At 33.8% G+C, this 26745-nt stretch overlaps 5 protein-coding genes across 17 annotated transcripts; 2 read left to right on the plus strand and 3 right to left on the minus strand.

The window, feature by feature from the left end:
• Positions 1-48: 48 nt before the first annotated feature.
• Positions 49-8280, plus strand: NSD (Nuclear receptor binding SET domain protein). 3 transcript variants are annotated; one of them, XM_033475867.2, is made up of 14 exons: positions 49-919; positions 1085-1361; positions 1524-1930; positions 2016-2742; positions 2827-2993; positions 3078-3396; positions 3593-3815; positions 3918-4113; positions 4215-4644; positions 4730-5003; positions 5069-5289; positions 5356-5582; positions 6305-6383; positions 6755-6895. In XM_033475867.2, the coding sequence occupies exons 1-13, from the start codon at positions 704-706 to the stop codon at positions 6338-6340; spliced, it is 3720 nt and encodes a 1239-aa protein (XP_033331758.2). In that variant the 5' UTR covers positions 49-703; the 3' UTR covers positions 6341-6383; positions 6755-6895. The 3 variants fall into 3 exon arrangements, with proteins under 3 accessions (XP_033331758.2, XP_033331756.2, XP_033331755.2); XM_033475865.2 differs by lacking the exon at positions 6305-6383 and having other exon boundaries at positions 52-576; positions 677-919; positions 6755-8280; XM_033475864.2 differs by lacking the exon at positions 6305-6383 and having other exon boundaries at positions 52-919; positions 6755-8280.
• Positions 8268-13795, minus strand: Tmem63 (transmembrane protein 63). Of its 3 annotated transcripts, none has more exons than XM_033475879.2 (12): positions 13433-13795; positions 12317-12455; positions 12033-12250; positions 11673-11949; positions 11442-11545; positions 11150-11342; positions 10963-11077; positions 10610-10806; positions 10174-10500; positions 9784-10059; positions 9457-9690; positions 8268-9366 (listed from the first exon to the last, which is right to left on the minus strand). In XM_033475879.2, exons 1-12 carry the CDS (start codon positions 13450-13452, stop codon positions 9163-9165), a joined length of 2304 nt encoding a protein of 767 aa, XP_033331770.2. In that variant the 5' UTR covers positions 13453-13795; the 3' UTR covers positions 8268-9162. The 3 variants fall into 3 exon arrangements, with proteins under 3 accessions (XP_033331770.2, XP_033331771.2, XP_076384739.1); XM_033475880.2 differs by lacking the exon at positions 13433-13795 and adding an exon at positions 12888-13164; XM_076528624.1 differs by lacking the exon at positions 13433-13795 and adding an exon at positions 12549-12669.
• Positions 13796-14729: 934 nt separating this feature from the next.
• MCPH1 (Microcephalin) lies at positions 14730-17927 on the minus strand. The gene is made up of 4 exons (XM_033475878.2): positions 16315-17927; positions 15550-16230; positions 15240-15477; positions 14730-15168 (listed from the first exon to the last, which is right to left on the minus strand). The coding sequence occupies exons 1-4, from the start codon at positions 17769-17771 to the stop codon at positions 14905-14907; spliced, it is 2640 nt and encodes an 879-aa protein (XP_033331769.2). The 5' UTR covers positions 17772-17927; the 3' UTR covers positions 14730-14904.
• Positions 17928-18009: 82 nt separating this feature from the next.
• On the plus strand, positions 18010-24766 carry Zmynd8 (Zinc finger MYND-type containing 8). Of its 9 annotated transcripts, XM_076528619.1 has the most exons (10): positions 18157-18394; positions 18808-18943; positions 19013-19091; positions 19269-19430; positions 19639-20085; positions 20276-20594; positions 20668-20848; positions 20946-22922; positions 23084-23376; positions 24111-24766. In XM_076528619.1, exons 5-10 carry the CDS (start codon positions 19679-19681, stop codon positions 24147-24149), a joined length of 3216 nt encoding a protein of 1071 aa, XP_076384734.1. In that variant the 5' UTR covers positions 18157-18394; positions 18808-18943; positions 19013-19091; positions 19269-19430; positions 19639-19678; the 3' UTR covers positions 24150-24766. The 9 variants fall into 9 exon arrangements, with proteins under 9 accessions (XP_033331761.2, XP_076384734.1, XP_033331759.2 ...); XM_033475870.2 differs by lacking the exons at positions 18157-18394; positions 24111-24766 and adding an exon at positions 18010-18131 and having other exon boundaries at positions 23084-23660; XM_033475868.2 differs by lacking the exon at positions 24111-24766 and having other exon boundaries at positions 18157-18413; positions 23084-23660.
• Positions 24767-25032: 266 nt separating this feature from the next.
• RpS8 (ribosomal protein S8) lies at positions 25033-26699 on the minus strand. The gene is made up of 5 exons (XM_033475881.2): positions 26546-26699; positions 26103-26233; positions 25638-25889; positions 25430-25559; positions 25033-25183 (listed from the first exon to the last, which is right to left on the minus strand). Exons 1-5 carry the CDS (start codon positions 26547-26549, stop codon positions 25074-25076), a joined length of 627 nt encoding a protein of 208 aa, XP_033331772.1. The 5' UTR covers positions 26550-26699; the 3' UTR covers positions 25033-25073.
• Between the last annotated feature and the right edge of the window lie 46 nt (positions 26700-26745).

The raw sequence follows: 26745 nt of genomic DNA on the forward strand, positions 1-26745 counted from the left end.
AATACGATGATATATGCAGGTGATAATATGCATCATATGTAATGTACTCATAATTTTGCTTGAAAAGTTTATATTTCAAACTGTTTATAAACCGAAAATAATGACAACAAATTTTAGTAGTTAAATCGCATTTATATTGGCAAATCTGTAGTGCAAAATTAAACCGAAAATAATGACAACAAATTTTAGCAGTAAAATCAAATTTATATTGACAAATCTGTAGTGCAAAATTACAATAATGTAATATAATTGATAAAACAAAAATCACCAAACATTGCTATCATAGTGAAAAATTAAATGCAGCGTGGTTATGAGAATTACCCAAAATCGCGGGAAACGCGTCTCGTTCCTGTTCACAGATCCGTGAGGTTCAGTTACATTTACAGTTTTTTAATATTAATACGATTAAATGATTAATGTGACAAAAACTATGTTTACATGAGAAGCTCAGACAGAATAGAATACCACTACCGCATAACAGACAATGATGCGTGTCGTTTTTCTATGATATAAAGTAACCCTTGAAAATCAGCCATCGCAGCTATTTTCAGCGATAATGGAAATTGTTTTCAATGAGTGAGCTCTTTATATACAAGTTCTTAAGTTTATATCTTTCTCACTGTTGAATAAGTGTTTAAGGATTTTTAATATCGAATCCATTGTCCATCCTGAGTAGCGAAAATGTTGAATTAGTCAGGAAGCTATGAACTCTATCAACAGAGTGAATAGTAAGGTGGACGTAATTACTGAATCAAGATTTGGCGACTGCGGCAGTAATTTGGACGTGACGAAAAGCAATTGCGAAGATGATAAAAAGGACTTTAATATCGAATCTAGTACGATTTCATCAGGTAGAAGTCGTTATGGTAGAACAATAAAGCCTAAATCCCCCAAAAATGAGGTTGCTGATTCTCCAAAGGCATGTTATATTTTTCTAAAATCAATTATAACTTGACAGATTATAATATTATACAATAAAATATTATTTTAATAAAATATGATATCAAATATAGTAATATTTTATGTTTTTTACATACAATTTTATCCATATAATGTATATTTTATATGTATATATGTGTTATAGAGTTCTAAGATGTCGAAGGCTCGAAAATATCAGAATATGTCTGATAGCAGTAATGAAAGCATGGACGAAAATAATGCAACTAATGATATGGACGACACAAGTGATTCGTCCATTAGTTTAAGTACCATGGATGAAGCTGCTCCAAAAATAATTGGTACACCGATACAGTGCAATTGGATATTAGGTCAATTAGCATGGGCTCGTGTTGGTAATTTTCCGTTTTGGCCTTGTGTGATAACATTAGATCCAATTTTAATGACTTATCATAGACTGAAAGGTAGGTTTGTATTAAACTTAAAGATATCCTCTTAGGTATATTTCTTTGCATTTCCATGTTTTATATTTTATTTATTTATATAATGTTATAATATATAATTACTAAGTGTAACATAAGCGATATAATTCAATTGTAATAAATCGTAATAATCTGTTCGACTAGCTACTGCCAAATCCCAGATTTTGATGATTCATGTTCGATATTTTGGTGATAAAGGACGCCACAGTTGGGTTTCCTCAAATTCGATGATACCATTCACTAATTTTGCTGACTTTAAAAAACTGTCGGAATCAATAACTGCAGAAGTTAAGAAGAGGGATGCAAGGTATGCTGCTGCATTTATTGTAAAACCTGGAATTAAATCTAAATGGGAAAGCGCAATAGAAGAAGCTATGGAAGTTCAACCAATGAGCAATGAAAACAGGGCTAATATTTTTAAACCAAAGGAGAACAATACAAAAAGTAGGTCGCCGAAATCAAGTGCATCGGATGAGAAAGATAAAACTAACAAAAGAAAGTATTCACATGACTCCAGTGAACTCGACGTTAAACGCGTTAAGCAGGAAACTGTAAGCATATGAATGGGATTGTGGCAGAATAAAACTTCCTTTTTTTAAATTATTGTTATTAACACTGAATGTAATCACATTGCAGGCATACGAATTAGAAAAGGCACAATACAAAACAGATGGAATGACATCTAAAGCACAGAAGTTCGCAGAGAATGGTAAAAGTAATTCGAGACTTAATTCTGATACACCCCCAATGTCTCCTTTGAGTCAACGAGATTCCAATGACGAAGTTTCCATTGCACAGAAAGTGGAATTTAAGCCCGAAGAGGATGTGGATGGTGTATTCGAAGTTTACTATGAACGAAATAGAGATATGTTGGAAGATGAATATCCAGATGCATCGGAACAAGATATAAAAAGATACTTGAAGAAAACTTGGAATTCAATGAATGCTTCTTTCCGTAAAAAGTATCGGTCGTATGTAACATCAGAGAGTTCTAATGCCCAAGTTAAAGACAATTTGTCTGATCAAGAAGATTTGTCGATAGACATGGAATTGAATACAAAGGACACTAGAAAGTCTAGAATCAAAGTTGAGAAAGAGGAGATGATTGTTTCAGAAACTAAAAAGAGTAGGCCATACAATATCTTTAAAGGAATGAAACAAGAAAAGGTTTGTCAGATATGTGAAAAAACTGGAAAATTGACCAGATGTAAAGGACCTTGTTATTCATATTTCCATTTATCTTGTGTAAAACCTGGCGAATCCAGTCCAGAGCATTCCATCGATGAAAGTACAATGGACGATAAAATCCTCGACGATATAAAAGAAATTAGACGGAGCAATGTAGACGAGGATGAAAATGGCGGTACTGAAATTAATATGACATTTACCATGCGTATTAAGAATATTTCAGTTACATTTAATACACTGAGTATTTTTGTTATTTTAGGTAAAAATGATGAGCAAGAAGATGAATTATTTAAATGCATAGATTGTTTGTCGGGTGTAGCACCTGCTTGTTTTATATGTAACGAAAGAGAAGGTGACAGAATAAGGTGCACTGTTATAGCCTGTGGAAAGCATTATCACTCGTCTTGTTTAAAATCATGGCCACAGGTAATAACAAAATTTTGACATTCTTTTTCCAGTTTGTTTTTACAAAATATACATCCTATTATGAACATTTTTATTTTTTGTTAGTCTCATTGGCAAGGAGGCCGATTAACTTGTCCGTATCATGTGTGCCACACGTGCAGTTCGGATAATCCTCAAGATAGTCATTCAAGAACTCCAAACGAGAAATTAGCACGATGTGTGCGGTGTCCTTCATCTTATCATACATCTACCTCTTGTTTACCTGCTGGTTCAATCATTTTAACCGGCAGCCAAATAGTGTGTCCAAAACATTATCAAGCACCCCATCCACCAGTAAATGCAGCATGGTGCTTTTTATGTACAAGGGGTGGAAGTCTTATCTGTTGCGATACGTGTCCAACTTCGTTTCATCTTGAGTGTCTAGGTAATTGATTTTTTCACATAGCAAACGTAATCATAATTGTAACGATAATGGTTATAGTTGTAACAGTAGCGTAGTATCTTAAAGTAATGGGAACATGGTAGCAGTAAAAAAGTAGCGTATACTTACGGTAGTAATATTGTAAATACATGAATGTATATCAACGTGTAATATGTATTATAAGCAATGATAACTTTAGGAATAGATGCACCGGATGGTGCATTTATCTGTGAAGATTGTGAGACAGGCAGACTGCCTTTATATGGGGAAGTTGTTTGGGTTAAACTCGGTAATTATCGCTGGTGGCCATCCCGCATTTGTTATCCACATGAAATTCCTGAAAATATAGAAGCTATACCCCACAGCCCTGGTAAATTTTGTGTGATGTTCTTAGGATCAAATAATTATTATTGGGTACATAGGTAAGCATTTTGCAATTTTCGAAAATCAAAAAACCGAGGTACTTATAAAATATAATGATTAATTTATTATATCGTTTATTATTTTGCTGTTACTTTTTCTAGGGGACGAGCTTTTCTTTATCAAGATGGCGACGCAAACATAAAACCACCAATCGGAAAAAAGAATAATAGAGACGATACATACCGGAAAGCATTAGAGGAAGCTAATGATATCCACCAGCGTTTGAAAATTGAAAGAGCTGCTGCTAAAGACCATGGCCCCCGAGGATTAAAACCTCCGCATTACGTTAAATTAAAAGTAAAGCCTTGTTTTCTTTTCAATATAGCCTTACATACAACTTACAATTATTTCATACCATACCATAGATTTTAATCTGTAATAAAATATAACATTTACAGGTAAATAAACCAGTTGGCAATGTAAAACCGACAGAAGTCGAAAGCATCGTCGCTTGCGATTGTGACGCGGAGTGGGAAAATCCGTGTGCACCTGGAACAGATTGTTTAAATCGAATATTATTAGTTGAATGTAGTCCTGGCATATGTCCGGCTGGTCCAAAATGTAACAATCAGGCATTTGCTAGAAGACAATATCCCGCTATGGAACCATTTCATACTGCTGTCCGGGGATGGGGTCTTAGAAGTTTAGAACACATTAAAGCGGGACAATTTGTCATTGAGTACGTAGGTGAAGTTATAGACGAAGCTGAGTACAAACGAAGACTACATAGAAAAAAGGAATTAAAGAACGAGAATTTTTATTTTTTAACCATAGATAATAATAGAATGATAGATGCTGAGCCAAAAGGGAATTTAAGTCGATTTATGAGTGAGTACCCTCTGTCTTTCTCGAATGCCTGAAATAAAAAGAATGAACTCATGTTTTTTTATTATTGTCGTTTTTGAAATTGCAGATCATTCATGTTCGCCAAATTGCGAGACTCAGAAGTGGACGGTGAATGGAGATACCCGTATAGGTCTGTTTGCGTTATGCGATATAGAACACGGTGAAGAATTAACTTTTAATTATAATTTAGCGTGCGATGGAGAAACTCGAAAGCCCTGTTTGTGCGGTGCATCGAATTGTAGTGGATTTATAGGTTTGAAAGTACAAAAATCGCAGGCAACAACGCTGTCGATGCAACAAAAGAAGTTTGAGAAAGTGGATAAAATGAAACGTCAGAAGAGGTAAATTGATAGATGTGTATCCACAACGATCGTGGTATCTAATCATTGAACAATTGTCCGAATAGGACGAGAAAACACTTGGCATGTTGGAGCTGTGGACAAGAAATTGAGAAGTTAGAAGATTTCGTGGTCTGTGACCAGAAAACATGTGGCAAGAAATATCACCAAACTTGTGTGGACATCGACGACGTGGATTCCAGATTTAGTTGTCCTTGGCATCATTGTGCAGAATGTGGACGTAGAACGTCCGCGCATTGCTCCTTCTGCAGTGCTGCCTTTTGTCAAGGTAATAATATTTGCAATCGCATATACATTGTACTATCAACCATTAATGTTGTTTGAATGTTAATAGTGCATTTAGAAGGAAATTTGTCCGACTGTGACGAAAAGAGTGGTTTCGTTTGCAAGCTACATGAAAACATGGAAATGCAGAAATCATCGTTAGAGGACGAGAAAGATTATTCGGATAATGACACCGAAACGGACAGAGAATATTCTTCTACAGGCTCCAGTAGTCCACTCGTGACATTGGAGAAAGCTGTGCCGCGGGAGCCATCGCCAAGAGTTTCCATAGTAGAGGTGAGATGAAACTCTGTAATAAGAGTATCGTCGTGGCAAGTTATAAGGAAAAACAAGCAATGCAGTGCAATGCAACTATTTGGATGCCCATCCCTAGCTTTTCCATCTAAAATCATTTTTTTTGTTCCTTTATATCATGTACATTTGACGTAAAGCACGTTAGCGATAAACTGCGTTGGTGGTGGTAGAGCATGACCAGATTTTACTTAGAATATTATCTATTGGAGAATAGTAGAATGTTTGGCGGCTTTTTTTCGTTTGCGATATTGAATCTGCGTAAAAAAAAAAATAAACGCATTTTCGAATATTTACATCATAGAGAAGCGTTTCTATTCGTTTCCCAATATTTAGCTTCAAGAACTGCAACGTGCGTTTCTTTTGTTAACGCACTCTACAGAATTTCAATTAGAAACTGACATTTTATATTTATGAAAAGAAATTTGTAAACTATGTTCACTAATGTAACGGACTTTATTCTGTTCTACATTTTAAACAGACCCAAATACGATTAAACGCTGTACCGCGTTCATCTGTATAAATGTCGATTAACAAGTTATAACACTGGACTGCAGAATACATGTGGCGCAGCTCTATACAGATAATATAACTGTAGATGTACTATTTTTTGTTAGTGAATATTTCCGAAAGAAAAAAAAGAGAGATTAATGATAATTAACCTTTTTTTATTCTTTTTTTTTTTAATTATTTTTCATTGTTCCCAGCATCCTCTCCCTGACATTGGCAGTAGTGAGAAGTAGTAGCAAACAAACAAACATGTTCTGTTTAAGTTTATACGTTCAAGTGAGTGTACAAATTTGCTATTATCTATTTGGATTTCTTTTAAATCATAATGTAATTTGTCGTAAGAAAAACCTCCTAATTTGCAGTTAACAAATTATTTATTTATCGTTTATTTATTCGTGCAATTTTACAAATGTATTGGTGAGTAAACCATTTTGTAACACTTATAAATATTTCAATTGAGCCGTTGTACATACATTTATATTTTGGGGATTCGCGTAGTTTCTTGCACTATAATGCACGCAACTTTGGCTGTGAGACAAAGTTTGTCTTTGAAGTCGCACAATAATTTTTGTTGCTTCCCCGTTTATATTCATGTATCACATGTATTTTTATGGAACAATATTCCTAAACGGTGATGTGACTCGTAGGTTCATCCCAGCAGCGAAGAAAGTGAAGAGTCTCAAAAGGAGGATGACGAAGAGATCATGCAACCTATCGACTTTATACCGTGTGATTACGGTTCGAAAAGTATGAAAAGAAAAACATTGCATCGATTGTCTCTGAGTCTGAGAAAAGAAGGGAATCAGGTAGAGGAGTTAAATAATCTTACCTCTAGTCAACTGGAAGCCATAATCGGTGGTAGTTTATTCGAATGAATCATTTCTTTTCACCAGATAGATTTTGAATAGTAAAGTGTGTACTGTAAATCATTTATAGCTTCCATGAAAGTCACAGTGCAAAACATCATGAGATAATATTATATACGCAATGACATCCATTCCATGTCAAATAGGCCGGTTAAATAATAATACTATTCAGAAAACAATTTTAACTCGTGAAATAATAATTTTACCGTACATCTGTGGTAAGCAACTTGACAATCTGTTTGCTTAATACATTCATCCATTTACTTATAATCTATTTGTATACTTCTGTTTTGATATAAGATTATATACCTGGTTTTTAAGCAATCGAGGAATATCTCTAGTATATACTTTTATTTATACTTATTACACACGTATTTACATAGCAATTATTTTGAAAGCTAAGCAAACGTCTACTATATCCATGAACATTATTTATCTCATTAGATTGACATGGAATGCTTCTGTTCATCAGCAAGTGGACAGCTTAACATATATTCACTTGCTCACAGTAATTATACATTTCAGTTGTCTAAATGTGCGGTAAAGTATTTAATTTTAAAAAGTGTGGCAGACTAATTCAGTGCCTTATCCTAATTTAATTAAAACTCCAATACGGATGAACTCCCAAGGGCCCAATGGTTGATTTCATAATTATTCGGATGCCAATTAGATAGACCGTTTTTAAATTGTTCTATTCTCGTTTAAATCTTTATTCCTTCTGTGGACAATTTGCATTGGTCGAGTAACAATCTCCACCGTTGAAGCAATTGTATATCTTCACACTGCCTTGTACATTTTAAAACATTTGTATCACGTAAAATATGTTACTTTTAATGGTATTTAGCATTAAGACGTCGATTAAACAAAATCAATATCTAATATTATGCAATGATAACAGTAAATTATCCCTTTTCTATATGAGCGATTGAATTTCGTTCAAAAGTTTCATTTAAATCGTATTTGTTCTTTTGTCGTATTAAAACTCGATAATGTATAATAAAAATAGATTAATAGTTTCTTAGAACATTGTTTAACTGTGAATACCGCGTAGAGCCATGGTGATATAAAATTGTCAATAGCGTTTCTATGTATTTGAAATTATACATAGTATGCAGGTGTGTCATTGATCGAAATGTAAGATGAAACTTTGATGCACTTAAAGACAATTTTCTGTAATATAAGCGAAAAAATACTATTTATGCAACTTAACAGACTTTAGTACACGCTTAGTACGATTATATTAACTTAAAAGTATAGTAAAAAGTTCTTTTAGACAAGTGGACACAAATACATGTAATGTTTTCATATTGGTTGTATTTCTGTTTATTTGTACAATTGCGATTTTTTGTTCCTTTTTTCTCTATATGCCTCGCATATTGTGGTATAATACTTGTTGCTATTTATTTAAAGTATTTTTCATCATAATAAGCAACTGAAATTGTTAAAGATCTGCTCTAAAGAAAATGGTTATACGTAATCCAACAATGAACCCAAATTTTGTTCATTAGCGATTATTAATATAGTAAAGTTTGACTTATTTGAAATATACATACTTAGAATTGAATAAACAAATAGTTAATATCAAAAAAGGCATTTCGTGCAATGACGAAGTAATAGCTTTTTACGAAAGCATGTATGGTAAATTACAGAAAATTTAGATAAATAATACCATCAACCATCATTGTTACCGTTGTTATTATTATGACCAATTGGATAATACTTGACTCTCAACCAATACGGAGTGTCCCGTAGCATATGGGATCTACTTCAGAAATACATTCTACACGTAAAAACAATAAAAAGAAGTTCATATAAACATACGTTCTATTCGATTACATATGATTATGTAAACTGTTTTAATTGTTTTCATGTGTAAAATCTATTCCCGAGGTAGGTCTCACATATTGTGGGACATCATGTATAAATCTAGTTTCAATCTTTTCATTCCTTTGTAAACGAAATATGGCATACCGAGGATCGTACACTTTCCATGTACGTCCACGCGACAAGAGATTCAATTTTCTTTACGAATACACTTATCGTCGTGCACACTTACGTATTCAATATATCACAAAACAAGGAATTTCAATAATTAGTCGCAGCATATAATCATGTTTCATTGCGATTATATCGAATGACGTTATTGCACCAGCTATATGTTCATTGTAATGAAATGAAAAAAAGCATAATCATGCCGATAATTCTTTACCATAATCTTGATAAAGCTTTGGACTCTCTTGTGCCGGAGTATTACTAACGACTGTTAAACTAGGCATGTTCTGCTCTGAACTCGACCTGGCAGATACAATTTCCTCCGGAGAAAGCTGTTTGTCGCGTAGCACAGGTGCAACGAAATTTTGTCCACCCGATAGATCTCTTTTTACAGCTTGTGTCTGCAAAACAAATACATTCAATGATGTTTCGTAGCGCCTTAATATCAGCAAGCAAACACGCATACAAGAGACAATAATTGTTGGCGGTACCTTGGATTTTCTTGATGGTAAAGTGGCTCCGGTAACAAGGCCCAAAATACTTGCAGCAAGACCGCTAAGTTGTACAGCGGCCAACGGCGCTAAGCCTCTCCTTAGTAGACCCAGAGCTAGCAACGCGGCTTGACCTAAAATGGGAGCAGCTCCGGTGGCACTTGCCGCCGCCCCCGCTAACTGACCTCCGCCAACGCTTGGTCCGTATACGAAGCACAAGTTATGTCTGTCCACCTGTCCAACATCGGACAATAATACGCTTATTTAGTAACGGTGCAGTTTTCTGCTGCCGGTTAATGAATTTTAACAGGAAGGAGTTGAACATACCAAATGTTTGACTACTAGATATAATAGTCCAAAGGGAGTAATTAATGGACAGGCTAAACTGTACACCGTAGTCATAGTAAAAACTAGGACCAACCAGGCATAGTGAGCACCCAGAGGAAATTCCCATAACACTGCCTTCCTAACATGTATTCTTTCTGCTCTACTTCTAGCTAAACAGAGTCTGATAGTGTACATTGCTAATTCTGCGAATCTGACCAATTCCAAACCACATCCAAGTAAGGCTGCGGTAATCACGTAGTTTACAAATAGAGCGCCCTGTAATAAAGCAATTGGTTTACAATTGGAAACCAATTTATTTAGAAACCGATTTATTTGATAGGACGTTCAGGTGCGTTAAATTGTTGATAAGGTCGATGCAATGGTAGGTACCTGATCTGGCAAAAATAAACAATCCCATCTGTCTGTGTCATTCGCCGAATTCACGGTCCATTCTAAAAATGCTTGGGCACTAGTCAGTCCTAGACTGGGTAATATGAGAACCATCAGCAATAACAAAAGTAATGTTTTCGTCATTACTGCCCGATTTAGACTGCTCCTAGTCCAGTGTCTAACTAATGATTCACTTCTTGCCACTAATACTGGCATTAATGCAGCAACGCTAATTAGTAGTACAGTGGGAAGAAAATATGACACTACTGGACTTAGGTTCATAATCTCTCCCGTAACCGGTAATTTATTTAGAGAAGACACTATTACCTGAAACCAACATTGTTACATTGTATATAATGCTAACATGTTCAAATCAGCTTTCAATATAAATTAGAGAGATTTTATATTACTGATACATTGACTGAATATTACTTACAGCTGGTGTAGTAAGAAAAAATAGTACAATACCCAGAGCGAAATTGATTAAAACAGCGTTTAGATACCAACATGATCTTGGTATACTCAAGTGTTCCCAAACGATATCAGACGGTGTTGGTGCATAATCTACAACCCATTTTATGCTAGGCGAAGAGCGTAAGCGTTTACGCATCGTTTTAGCCGCGCCAGGTGTACCTTTGAGATGTAATTACGAACGTTATTATTCTTGTTGTTTTATTGAAAAAAGTGATTGTTTATGAACTGATCATTTTGACAACATAAAGTAATACGTTTTGCTATTTTTTTAAACAAAGTGCCTATCAATGTAAAGAGTCGAAAGTAATAACAAACCTAAAGTTACAAAGGCAATACCCAAAGGTCTCTCCAATGACAACCTTTTCTCCTCTTCAACTAACGCGGTTAATCTAATTTCTTCGTTCATATAAAACTTATGGGCCTCAATTTTCTATAAAATCAATATTACGTTTATCTTCACGCATTTCCGATGAAAAATTTACTGGATTTATAAGTGACATACATATTTACAGCAACAACCAATTACTTGGCCACATGGATATGGATACATAGTCAAAGGCTCTCTCTTTCTTGCATAATTTTCACAATATAAACGTGCCTGTTCAGCACAATCTTTTTCTGCATTCAATGCTGAAAGACGTCTAATGTCGTAAGCCAATTTCACATCTTCAACAGATAGCGTAGGAAATGCATCTCTGTAAAATATAGTAACAGAATATATCGAATTTGTACGATATATGCTTTTATATGCGATAATAAATTTTGTATTCCTTTTCAGGTAAAACTGAACATACTTAAAGTATTCGATAAGGGTTTCTTCTTTGCACTGATGCTTTGGTATTTCTGTTATTAATAGTGTTCTCGCTGCCAGCTCAGCACCGTGTTTAGCATCTCGCACCTATGTACGATATAATTTTCATTATTTGATTGTTTATATTTATGATATAAACAAAGATTAATAACTAACGACTATTAAAAATTAAATAATATTATTTCTGTATACTCAGTATCATGTTACATCGTACCTTTTTCAAAAAACGCTTCATAATGAAACCACCTACTGGTAAATAAGTCAAAATGAGTATCGAGTGCACCCAAATCCATGAAGATTTTGGATTTAAGTTTGATAATGTTGTATGACCAAATGTTGCACCATCCCCTTGCATGTTACCGTGAAAATTAATTGGTAATGCTACACATAAGGCTACAACAACCATCAAACTGGTTAAAGCAATTAAGTGACGCTCAAACGATATATACAGTAAGCCATCGGGCCCAGCTCGCTTTAATAATTCTTCATCACTAAAATCAGTATCAAAATATATTTGTAAGATTTAAAAATACGGTAAAATCTCTGTGTATTTGAAATACCGCGTTATACTTACGTCACTTTGAATGCTGTAACAATCCATGATAGAAAGCCTCTATCTACTTGAGAAAGCTGTGAATTAACAGAATTTTCTATGCATAATACATCCGTGTCTCTACTATCGTTATCCCCATAAAATAACTCCATCCATCTTTCATCTGTTTTGCTGAGTAGCGCAAGACGTCCATAATTCCATGCCTTCTTGCGTAACAAACCAAACAAAATAACAAGTATCTACAAAAGCAAAAAGTACCATCATGTAGTTAAATTTCAACTACACTTTATTTAATTAATTATTACCACAAATCCAATGAAATTTAGCAATAAGTTCTCAGGTATGCCTGCGTAGACATCAGTTATTATGGTTGCATTATGCCTTGGTATTGGTATGCACTTGTCCGTGCTTGGAGTAGATTGGAGATTCTCATATTCACTAGTGCTGAAATTTCAAAGAAATAATCTTAGAAGAGATCCTTAACAAATTGGCAAGTTTAAAAAGAATTTCCAACTTAACACTTAAATAATTACTAACAGAAATGAAATAATAAAATTTGATTTATTAATGTTTACACATTAAAAGTAATTTTATATTGCTTTTATTCAATTTCTATAATAAGATTTTGATACAATTTAAAACAGAATGTAGAAGATTTGATCTTAAGATATCTTTACAGTTTCACAACAATTTTTTCATAATTTATTCCGAAGTCCTGATATTTTGTCTACTGACAAAATACTTTTACATCTTAAAAGATTAATCATTGCACTTTATGGTTCTTAGATTTGACTGTTTATTTTGGTTGTTTCACACTTTCATTGATCCATTACAAGTTGGTTCTGTTGGTAAAAATAACACTATTACACCACTCACTTTCTTTTATTGCGTATTCTTTTGCAAACTTATGTTTCGTTTTCGATGTAATTCCATCGGTATATAACTATTTTTCCCAATTACTGAACCGTCGTAATTTTACGATCACAATATTGATCACGTATTTTGGAGGATAAAATCCTTATAAAAATCAATGTATACCTCTATGACATATCAGTGCTATGATTAAAATTTTATCTAGAAAATAATCTGAAGTCCAAACATAGATTGTGCAAGAACTATCGCTGTACAATTGCAAAAACAGCCGATACTTTTTTTAACACTGTTAAGAAACTATGCTATAGCATAATATTTTATGTCAAATTATATTAACGTCCGAATATTTATGTAGCTGACAAACGTGCACGATGTCAAAATATATATTTCTCCTAAGTGTGCTAATTACAATTACGATAATATACTGAAATACTAATTGCTTTCAATACGTGTCATGGGACATTATCACTTACAAAGAATTACATATTCACGTAATAGTAAGGCAGTTGTTTTTAAAACTAACGAAAAATCAATAATTTTCTACTTACTTAATGTTATAGTAATCCATGCTTGTGAGATGTTTATATTAGAACATTACTGTTAGATAAATACAAAGACACATGTTAGCCAGCTCGTCGATTTGACACATCGTACGCGAATACTGTTGCTTACTTACAAGCTTGTGTACACGAGTTGGCATAACCTAACCTGAATGCTATGATTGCGACAAAAGATAACGTGATTTTAAATCAATCAGATTTCGCTGGAGTGAGATTTAATTCTATGTACAATTCAGATTACTTTTATATGTGCATCACGACTACTCAGCAGTTAAATGATTTCATCAAGCGTAGAAAATACAATTTCTTAAAAATTGTGCATGAAACAACGTTACAATAAAAAACGAAGTTATCTGATAAATTGTATAGTTATTAAAGTGATCACACTTTATACAAATGTTTGGATTTCTATGAAATACTTCGATTAAAAACATATTTTTAATTCTTTGATATTGTTTTAACTTTTTATGTATATAAGGATCAAAAGTTTAGTACGAATTTTTTATAAAAATAATGGTAACTCAAGCGATGTTACAAATATCAACATGAAACTGATAATATTTTTTAGTTGAAATGTTGAAAATTGATTATACATATAAAGAGTATATACATAACAGCATATTTTCTAAAATGCTTTTAATTGTCCAACTTAAAAATAACTTATTATTTATGAAATATCTTAAATTATATTCCATAATTCTTTTGCTGGAATATGCAAAATTTGCTAGAATACGCAAGTTACAATATTACAAATGCTTCGAACAATCCGTTCACGGAATGCACTTTCGGTGAACGACTGTACATGAACCGCCAAAATTCAAATGGTGCGGTAATTATGCTATTGTACTGGAACTTGGATCGATATATGTATATAGCTTATTTTATGAATTTAATGTAAATCTACTAATATTATATCTTCAATATTATTCACCTGCAAGCAGATGTTAACAGGTATTTGTTAATAACCAATACTTAAGTACATACATATCTGCATTGAACACAAAATATAATACTGAAAATAGCAGTCATTGTACAGCAGATTAAAATCGTGTTTTAATCGAGGCATCAAACTCTGCAAGCCTATAAAGTTTCATGAAAATCCAAAGCTACATGTGTACAAAATGTGTTCACTTCATATCCAATGACAATAGGTATGTTACCTACTAAGAAAGGTATTTTATCTTCATATGAAACTAATGAATCATCTTTTGAATCAACAACTTGTTTATATCTTACTTGTTATTGGAGCATTGATTACTTTTCTTTTTTAAACAATAGACGAAAATGATTCACAACAATGTACGATGGTATTTAATTTCATATACACATACAAAAGTAGAAAATTATTTCTATTAGATACAATTATATTATATCTACGAAGTTAAGTAAATGTGTAAATAATTTAACAAAATATTTCATCTATATTTTACTTTTACTCTTAAATCGAAGTATCTTAATGTTTAAGATCGCCGATACTGATCAAATGGTTGCAGTTCACCTGTTGTGATACAATCTAGTACCCAAGTTTCTTTTAAACCCTTTGCATCAATTATAATTTTTGCTGCTTCTGGACGTTCAGTAATATGACCACCTGCAGTTTTTATAAGATCTTTCAATACATTATACGGAGGCGTTGTACCTTTCCCAATGTATAACTGTCCGCAAGCGGCGAACAGTTCAGGAACGTATGCAGTTCCGAATAATTGTCTATCTTTACGGTTTTCCTAAAAATAGTAAATTTTATATATTATATCTTCTGTACATAATATTATCTGTTTACTATATGTATACATACTAATACTGCTTTTGAAAAGTGCGTCATCTCGTATTCCTCTGGATTTAACCATGCACTATTTTCTAACGACTTCAAAACCCATTCAAGGCTTACAAGCCAACAACCACGTATGATTCCGTGTAGCAAGTTTATTGTTCGCACACCCGTGGTTACAACGTGCGTTGTTCGTTTCGTAACGTTTGATTCAATTTTTGCATGACCCAGAGATTTGACCACGCTTTTAACGATATTTTTATCACTAGATAAAAAAGAGATATAATATTTAACAAATAGCTATATAACAAATTTTAAATAAAAAAAAGTCTCTTACTCGTTGCATAAACCGGTCATGACTATATTTATTCTTTGCGCTTTTTTCATTCTTGAGCGTGTAGAAGATTGTTTGTTTAAAGACTGAAAATCGTTCAACGAATTCCTGTTTGAAATACAGCTTTGTGTCACATTAGTGCTATTTTCCTTTAATCTCCTTAGAATATCATCATTACCAGCAAGTTGTTTAACAATAATCTTTTTGCTCATAACTTTCCTAGGTTTTTTCTGCCGTACCTTTGTATCACAAGTAACAGAATTATTTCCTAATTCTAATCGATCACTGCCTCCTCCATTGATGTGTTCTACATTTCTGTGTTTATCCACTGCAGTAAGTTTATTATTTTCATGTTGTTTTTTTCTTTTTTTACATCTGTTCTTTAACCCTAAATGTCCAGGTAGTAAATTTTCATTTTCCATTGGAGAAAATGTTAATAATTGTGAAGATTCGCGTAAAGGCAATAATCTTTTCTTACTCTTTCTTGTAGGTGGAGGCATTTCAAAATTTTTTGCAACTTGAATTTTTGATAATTCACTATCATCAGTTGATTCGTTTATAATTATTGATTTTTGCGGTTTTGAATAGGAATTTAAAGACGAATTATCTAAGATTATAGATTTACTTCTTCTCGTCTCTTGTTCAGAACATGATTTTCTATATTCTTTAGATGTATTTTGTTTCCTACAAAATAGAAATATTAAACACAATATTAACATAATTTAAATGCAGAGCATAGTCTATAAAACTAGACGTGTCTGTACTTACATATTTTGTTGCAATTGTGTCTTCAACAAAACAGAACGACATGTTGGATAAGGAGTAGCTTCAACATAGCTTTGACTACCTTGAACTTCATTTATGATTATTTTATCTTTTAAAGCAATAACATTAGACGGATCTCTACATGGTTCATTATTTTTTGTTTCTTGATGTTTGGAACTTTCCATTTCAACTATATTGACGCCATCAACTTCTTTTTTCGTGTCATTGTTTTTATTTACTGTACTATTCAATTTCAACATTTCTCTAGAAATATTGCTTCCTCGTGAACATAATTTATTTGAAACATCTAAAGATGTATTCATTTGTAGTGAAGTACTAATTATATTTGTATTCTGCTCTGCTTCTCCTAAAATTGTTGAGCAGATGCTTCTCTTGTGTCTGTTATCTTTATCTAAACCATTAGTAGATGTGTTTACAGCTAAAGAAGATTGTGTTGTTTTCGCACTATGTTCTTCGACAGAAATTCTTTGATAGCTAAATTGTGATTTGCTACCCTGTTTAGTAATCAAAGAGTTTCCATTATTACATAATACACGCACTTGCTGGATATTTGTTATATCCATAGGTATTGCATCTTTATTTGTCACATAATGAGAACCTATTTCATTAATATTGCTATGTGGTTCTTGATCTTTATCTGATGTCTCATCATGTATCATTGTGGAACAACCAATAGGCACTGCTGCAAATATACTATCATCTGAAACATTTAAATTCGAAGGATATTTATCTTTCGATGCAACAGTGCAATTAGTTTTGTTTTCTTCTCTTTCATCAGCAAGAATTGGTGCCGAGGATATATTTGTAGATAAATTTGAAATATCAAGATTTTGATTGCTTTGAACTGGTACATTAACATTGCTATGTACTTTAATATTCAATTTGTTTTCAAACAATCGTCTTTTATTAAAAGTAAATTGTTTTCTTTGTTTTGTCAGGTTTTTATTCCTGTGCTTATCCTTTGGAGTCGTATCAATGCGTTGGTTTAAGCTTTTGCTTAGAATCGCTTCAGTTTTAACAGACAGTTCGTTCTGCATATCAAACATTTGTTTGGTCTTTGTCAAAATAACTTGCTTTAATATTTCACAACTTTTATCTAAACATTCAGCATCGTTTTCTATTCTTTCCAAAACCACACTCACTTGATTTGAAAGTATATCATGATGAACTGAACTGGAAGTATTGTTCACAGACACTTGCCTATCTCTAAAACTTCGATTTCGGTATCTTTTGTTTCTTTGGGTAGTATTAGAAATGAGAGCAGGTGAAGATGGATTATCGTTACATTCGATGTTTATTTGCTTGAGTGACCCATTTCCAGAATCTGTTAAGTTTGACGAACAACTTAAATTGACAGCCAACGAAGTACGTTGATGTTTAATCCTATCACCTTCATCCGCCGCACGTTTGATCGTAATTTCATTTTTATTTGAACTCATTATTCACTGTTTATTAAACAATAGCCACAAATGAAACCATCAATGATTGAGAACTCAGTTAACATAATTTTTAATGACACATTTTGCGAAAATTTGATCGCGTCAGGAATAAACAGGATCAAAACAAAACGACGCGCTGGACGGCTTGGTTAGTCACGAGATCACTATGAACGAACTTATAATACACATATGCATGTGTATTTACATCAGTATATGATCCATATATGCTTAGTTGTATGTATAGATAGGTTGTACCATTTACTGGATTGTACATATATGTACTAGTGATCAGTGTGGGCATGTAAAGAACCGTCGACCTATGTAAAGAACACATCTAGAGAGCAGCACTTTATTATCTATGTATGTACATAATAATATAAATTTTTAAGACTAACTCATAACGCAATACATAAAAATATGTACATAATAATTTTATCTGTGGTTTTGTTGTATTCAGTGTTTTTATTCAAAATCATTATGGTACCTGTTACTATGTAAATGTATGGATAATTAATAATTTATATTTCGATCATATATTTCGTATCACAAAACATACACAGATGAAAATAGTGGAAATATTCGAAATTTTTTGAATTACATACACACATTGTAGTGAATATCAGGTGAATATCGAGTTGAGAGGTACTGATTCAGAATACATTTTCTATGGGATTTTATCTCGGAGGGATTTCTATCGGTGTGGAATATACAAAGAATAAAATGCATTTATGCTTTGTTCAGAAGATAACCTCTTTGAATGAAAATGGTTGAGGATATTATCATCGAAAACTGATAATTTCTTTGAAATATGTATGTTTATACATTGTTTTATGTATACTTATGTAAACAGATAAAGAAGTAATTACTGAAATATGCATATATGCAATTTATATGTACGCGTATATATATATATTTTTTTTATATAAATATATATTGCGTATGAATAATATCATTACGTAATGGGTATGTAAAGTGTATTTACATAATAAAAAAACAAATATTTATCAAAATGATTAACTACTTTTGTTTTTAATAGCCTATACATATGTATAAGAAGCCACGTGATTTTATTAGTTTTAAATATTATTGAGAGATGGAGACACTAGCAGATGGAAGGCGGGCATGTCAGAGGGGGAAGGATTGCTCGTGCTGTTTGATGTAATGCCGTGTTAGTAAGTGATATATGTTGCTTATCCATGTTGTTTAGAATTTACATTACAAGTGGTTTATTTGACCTCTAGGAAGCATCTGATAAACTGTAAACCAGTCAAGTCCCTTTGCTGCTCCAAGACACACACTCATATACAAAATCCATAAATGGTAATTGTTTTGTCTGTTTATTGGAGTACAAAATATACACTAAAACACTTTTAAGCTACTATTACTGTATTCTAAATCATACTATTATTAATCAGAATGTTTTGGATTGATTTTAGCAAAAACGTATTTAATGGGCTTACATATTGCACATTTTTTAATGCATTGAATTATTTACAGCTATGTTGCATCGAGGCCGATTAGATAGACACCAATCGCAACATTCTTTTGTGGTGCCACTACGTCATCATTAAAAGTTACTAATATATTCTAATACACATGAACATCTATAAATGCTTAATTCAGATGCTAGCACTCTTATTGTTCAAGATGCTTCATAAAGTTAATACACATTTTTTTTATATTTAAATTTCTTAATTTTATTACTTATTGTACACAAATACATAGAAGACTTTTAATTGTATCATTTGTCCACTTTATTTTTGCTCAAAAATAAAATTGAAAAAATAGTCGTAAATTCAGTTGTATAATGTAAAACATAAATTTCCCTACATTTATACAGTTTCTAACTACTCCATTCTCTGTTTAGATGTCAAATGAATCCCAATTGAAGTAAACACATGCAATGAATGAAAATGACATCCACAAAGGCTGAAGGAACATTTACAAATTCTTTGCAGCAACAATGTCCGATTACATCTAAGATAGAAAATTCTAAATCTGTGAACACACAAATAAAAGATAAAAAGAGCATCACAGATGCAGATACTAAAGGTATCATTAAAAAGAAAAATGAAGCTACAGACTGTGATGCAGAGAAGATGGAAAACGAGGAAGAGGTGATTATTTTAGAAAGGAATAAGGAAGAAATTAAATGTAACATAGATAAAGTAGAGTGTGTTCAGAATATAGAAAAGTCAGATGTACTTACTCCTGTGTCAAAAAACAATCCTAGAATTAATAAGAATTCAAGCACAAAAGAAACACCTACAATCAAAAGTGCAAATAATTTAAAAAGAAAACAACGGAATTTAATGTGAGTGCAAATAAATTCTTCTTTCGATGCTTCTCTTTAACATGTTACTCATATATGTTTTAATATTATTTAATGCATTCAATTTGCTAAAATTAAATACTTAATTATTTTAGATAAGCTAATACTATTTTAGAGAACTTTTTGTCAAGATGAGAGCTATGCAGAGATAAGAACTTAATTAACATTGCAGTGTCCAAGAGGCGGAGTCACCCTCCGAAGAAAACAACTTGAGAAGTAAACGAAAGAAAAGAAATACGAATGATAGATTTTGTTGGCGTTGTCACAAAGAATCTGTAGAAGCCCATTGTAGCGCGTGTCCTCGGTCATGGCATCGCAAATGTATAGGAATGCAGTCCACATCTATCCAAAATTGGATATGCGGGGAATGTGCAGCTATTTTGCGAGCAGAAAATGCAGAGACACGTTCCACAGCAATGGCACAATTGTCGGTGGATCAGTTGTGTTTATTATTAAAACATGTAGTTGAGAGAATGAGAGAGTATCCTGGTGTGCGTATCGGTCTCTTATTTCTGTTCATGTCTTGTTGCTTGGTGGCATTATACTCGAACATCTTTGTTACAGTCGGAGCCATTTTGGAAACCAGTAGAACTTTCGGATGCTCCAAACTACATGGATTATGTGGTGAAACCGATGGATTTAAGCCTTTTAGAATCAAACGTGCGTGCCAAGCTGTACGGCAGTACAGACGCATTCATGGCTGACGCTAAATGGATACAACATAATTGTATTGTATTTAATACATGTATGTAATGTATATTGTAAATTAAGTTAAATCAAACCAAACAAAAAATCATAGTTGGTAACTTGAACAATTGATTTTAAGACATGATATTGCTTAGGTGGCGGCGTGTACACGGATACATCGAAATTGACGAATGCAGCAAAGCAGATGATTAAATTGGCTCGTCAGGAGGTTTCCGAAATTGAGGCTTGTCCCGATTGCTATGCTCATGGAAGAAACCTACCAAGACCACAGCCGTCATGGTTTATTGAACCTTGTCGTCGTCCACATCCTCTAGTGTGGGCCAAACTGAAAGGTTTCCCCTTTTGGCCGGCGAAAGCTATGCCTCGCATAAACTCACAAGGTTTCGTAGACGTACGTTTCTTCGGGGAACACGATCGTGCTTGGGTACCACCGCGAGATTTATACTTGTATTCCGAAGACCCGCCCGTTCCGTTGCCGCGTAAGAGAAAATTAGACATGGAAGAATGTGTTCGAGAAATCACTCGGCACTGCCGGAAGCTTGAACTCGTGTTCGGCCAGTTCAAGTTTGCGCCTCCCAAAGTGCAATATAATCCACACGATCCCATGCAAATTAAATTAATGTTACCGAATTACGATCCTCTTCGTTCGAACAATTATCCGCCATCGGAGTTTCTAACTCCCAAGAAGAAACCGTTCCTTAAGAAACGGCTACATGGAAAGGTAACAAAGTCGCAGAGTGATTCGGAAAAAACTGACAATTCTGACACCGAGAACAAGACATCGACGGAATGTGATCCAAGCCCCGAAAGTAACAAAGTCGACGATAAACTGCCTAAAGTACAAGACCCCGAACGATCCAGTGAAGTTGAATTGATCTCAGTTTCAAGCAACGGTTCCAATACATCTATGAATTCAAACGAGTCGATAGTGAAAGAAGAGGACACAAGCATAGACAAAAGCACGTTAGCAAATTCGACAACGACGAACGAGGAGGATTCGAAACCTGGCTCAAGCAAGATTGTAGTCAATCCAAACAATGGAAATGAAAAGGATGCGTTGAGAAAGGTCGATTCGAGTAAATCGAATGCTGTAATAACGGAACAAAATAATAATGCTGGAAAGTTAGCGAACGATAGTACGATATTATTAGAAAGCTTACTGAAAGAAGAACCAAAAGACGTTGGTAAACACTCGACAGACGAGGTTCACGTGATCAAAAAAGAATCTTCTCTGTTAAAAGCTCACGCCAATAAAAGCGAAACGAATCAGTGTTTTACAAACTCGTTGCAAAAAAGTAATTTGAAGGTGTCGAAGCCGGTAGGGAAAGTTTATAAACCGAAAACCAGAATGGTTGATAAAGTAAATGCCGAGAAAGCTTTGAAGTCTTCTGGAAGTGAGGAAAGTCAGATTTTAGTTAAGCAAATCGACGCAATGTCGTTGAAGGGTTCTTCAAAGCATTCTGATAGCGATGTTTTATCGTCGTCGTCCGTTTCGATATCGCCCGGTAACAAAGCTCGAGCTAATGAAGCTGAAACTGCTCAAATATCTAAACAAAACGCTGTATTGTCATCTGCGTTACTTTTTGTTATGAATAATGGTACTCTCGATGCTACTGCGAAAAAATCTATTGGTAGCTCATCGATATCCGAGAAGGAAAGAATCGATGATGTTTCAACGATTCAACAGAGACAATCGGATCCGGTGCAAATCTCGCATCAAAAAAAGGAAAGCAAAGCTCGAAAATCACTTCCTAAGACTCGTGCTTGCCCGCAGCTTATTCCACACTCGTCGGCAAGTTTGTTGTCAAATTCGATTGACTCTATAGTTTATAATATGCCTGCACATCAGACAGAAAATGGTACGGAGTATCAAATGCTTCCTCCGGAAGCAGGGCCAGTAAGTGCTCGCTTGTATCACGGTGCTCAAGATTTGGCCAGGAAAATGGCTCAGTTAATGGAGGAGGCGTATAAAGAAGCAGCTCGAGGAAATCAAAATAGTGAGAGTACAACGTCTGAGAATCATCAGGCAACTGTTCATTTTCTACGATTGCAAATAGAACGTATGAGATGGCAACATCAACAACAATTAGCTGAACTAAAGCACAACACCGGTATATATGCCATAATATATTCTAAAAGAATAAATATGTAAATTAAACTCTACATCGTGTACATTCATACTTAGACATTAAAATAGGCTTTTTCACGTGCCTGTATCCGACTGTTTTGATTTGTTATATGTTTACATATAAACGAAAATTTCATGTTTCAGATCGAATACTAAGGGAAATGAAAGCAAGTTTGGAAGCCGAAAGGCTACGAGCTATTGAAGAAACTCGCAAAGAAGCTGAGGAAGAGAAATTGCGTTGTATCGAAGATATTAAACGCAAACAATGGTGTGCAATGTGTGGTCGTGAAGCAGTGTTTTACTGTTGTTGGAACACGGCGTACTGCGACTATCCTTGTCAACAGTCTCATTGGCCAACGCATATGAGAACATGCGCTCAGAAACCTTCGTTTACTACTATCGTCACCAGCTCTGCTGCGAATGCGAATCAGCAGCAGGTGATGCCACGACTTATGATAAATACTCAACATGTGACGTCAAATATATGGAGGGCCTAGAGCGCATCCGTGTAAGTCCTTAAAAACGGAGTCACGATTTTCAAGCATAAACTCTTAATCTCAAACTTTTTTCGTAATACCCTAATACACTCCATCTCCGTCGCCTTCGCATTTTGTGTTTACATGTAACACAAAATAGTACTTTGTACAACAGTTTTTATAATGTAAAAATGCAATCAACAAAAAAAAAAATAAAAAAAAAATAAAGAATATTTATTCACAGAGCCTATCGTGCGCTAATAACATGAGTGACTGCCTTTATTTCGTTTATATTTATTCAATGTTAAGAAAGTGCAATGTTATATGAGTATTAGAAAAATCGGAACGTTCAACTTACACTGGATATGCTTTTGGACCCTTCATACTTTTAAGTTACCATTCCAATAATCATATGGCAAAGGAATTTACTAACACATTGGCGTGTACAAATTTTGTCTATCTTAAGGGGCTGTTCTCGGATCTTTGCAGTTTAAAATTTGCTGAACTATATTTTTTTAAATTGGACAAATTATAATTTAAGTCAATAAGTAGTGGAATCATTAACCCGTGAATTTCTTTCACTGTTTAGAATAAGATCATGATATTAGCTGAAAAGTCAGAATGCCCCCTTAATGCATTACTTCGAAAATCCGTCCGACGTGTTATAATCAGGTAAGAAACTATTACGGTTTCAGAAAAAGACTCCACATCGGTTATCAGATCGAGCTAGGTGACTAGTAACAAAGAAAGATATCAAGCAAATGAAGTAGAACACTAGATGGCGTCAAAGTGTGTTGCATATCAGGAAAATTTTGCCAATACATTGGTTTATGATTTATGTGAATCCAATACTTTTGTGATATATGTAGTTGATCTATTATTAACAACATGTCAAAATATTCCTAGGGAATATCGAAGTATAATGCTTCGCGTCTCTTTTACTCTAAAATATTTGTTTCATTTTGTACTTGCGTTCGACTCATCAGTTCGATTCGAATCGATAGAAACAAGTAGGAAGGATACAAAAAAAAATTAAAATACTTTCCAGTTTCAAACTAGCCGTAAGTAGTCAGAAAAGAGTACATGTACAAACGTATATATACATACACATATATTCATTTCAGAATCAAAATGATAGCACGAATAATCGTGCTGACGGAATGTATGTCCTATCGTGTAACAAACTGTATGAAGTATCAGAATCTGTATCTTTATTCCATGACAAAAATGAGATGAATGATTTTATAAAAAAAATTATATTTTTCTTTATGTTATTAGAAGGACTGTTGAAACGAATAAGGTTTTGATTTAAAGGTCCGTCGAAAAATTAAAAGACTACCTATAAACGTTATTCTGTGTACATAGATAAAATTGTTAATATTCATACAGACGTATGAAAGTGAAGTATTCTAAGATTTACTGAATATGGAGTAAATGAATAAGTAATGAGCAATAAATAAATACATATTACTTTCTACTTATTGGTTGTTTGAAAACTATGCATTATACGAATAATAGTGCAAACTTACTTTAACTTGATTACCCGAACAAGAATTCGAAAATATGCATACAATGTCGGATTTACTGTTTATAATTGATTTCAAACTTTTAGTCCAGTTTTCGTTTTGTTTACAGATTTATTCACTGTGGTTACATGATTATTTAGCTTTTTTGCTCTTAATTTTTCTCATGTAAAACTCCAATTCTTTTCCTTCAAGGATGTAGCCATCAGCACGGCCACATTGTCCAGGTCGACTTGCTATACAAGCTGAAAAAAATTGTCATTTATCAAAAATTCATTGCAGCATTATGATTTGAAATTTGGAAAAAAGATTGCTTTCTTTCCGTTCATTTAAAAATCGCATTATACAAAAAGAAAATATTACATAAAAATAAGTAACAGAAGAGGTTGTTATGCATTGTAAGTTACAATGTATAAAGACAATATATCAGCATATTATGCAGAATCTAATGTAAATTATATATAATTTAGCAAATAGAAGATGTTTCTTACCAAGCACACGTCCCGTTGCAAATTGCTCTTCCAGAGCAGGTTCTACTTTGGCAACCCTTTGTCTCGTCTTGTATTTAGCTTCAGCTTTCTTTGAACGTTTCTTATTTAAAACTTCTTCTTCAGCTTCGGTCTACACATATTTATTTTGATTTGCTTAAAACATTCTTGTCTTGAGGATACTCGGAGAGCGAGAGAATCAATTACTTACCAATTTTGCACCTCTCTTACGGCCAAGGGGCAACACATAATGGCTTTCATACCATTGTCTGAAAGGTGTTGCGTCTATTGTCACAATTGCATTCTTCACTAAAGTCTTAGTTCTCACTAATTCGTTGTTTGACGCATTGTAAACAACGTCAATAATACGAGTTTTCCTCGTAGTACACTCAGAACCCCATGAGAAGTTCCCTGTGTCTAACCGAAGCGCTCTGTACTTCTTGTTACCTCCTCGTGTACGTACCTGGTTTGAAAAAGAAAGAAAAGGCACTTATGGATTAAAGTTATTTTAAAATGAATAAATTCTAATAATTTCTGAATTGCATTCAGTACGCTGTGAGATTAAAGTCTTCACAACTTTCAGAGTAGGTAAAGGTATTCATCATCTCAAAAATCTAATAACATATTATTCGGGAAAACAAGAGATCTCTTAATATAAAATATTCTTCGATCATACCGTATGAATACGTTGAGCTCCGAGTTTAGTGTTTGCAGCTGGCCGTCCTAATTCAAACTTCCTCTTCTTTCGGATAGGTTTCCTTTTCCCACCAGTTGCTCGCCTTTTATGCCAATGATCACGGGAAATACCTGTAACAGATCAATTTCTTTGTATCTGATTTTCGTAAAATTAGATGGTACAATAGACAATAAAAGTAATCGGACATTAAAAAGCATGACATACACACGTTTCCGTATACACAGAACAGTGACAAAAAGCTAGTCAAAGCCGATAACAAATAAATTTTAGAGTTATTATACCAGTTTTATCTATATAATATATACATCGATTAAAGAAACATTCGTATATATAAACTTGCAAAAATTGCTACTTAGTGATTTCTAAATAGGAAACACGGATTGAAAGCGATAAAAAGACAAACTGCATGAAGTGCGTCTTACCCATCGTGCCTCATTCGCTTCAAAGGAGGAAAAACGGAAATGGTCGCTAACCGTGCAAGGTGCAGAGCATAACTCGCGTAGAACGCTAACGCTGCGAGTGGCCGCTTGTGGAACTACGTGTCTGCCATAGACTACGTATACACCACAGCGAAAATATGAAGTGCATCAGCGATGAAGGCCATGCATATGTATGGCCAACC

The sequence above is a fragment of the Megalopta genalis genome, chromosome 2 (assembly GCF_051020955.1).
Source record: "Megalopta genalis isolate 19385.01 chromosome 2, iyMegGena1_principal, whole genome shotgun sequence".
Classification (NCBI taxonomy): domain Eukaryota; kingdom Metazoa; phylum Arthropoda; class Insecta; order Hymenoptera; family Halictidae; genus Megalopta; species Megalopta genalis.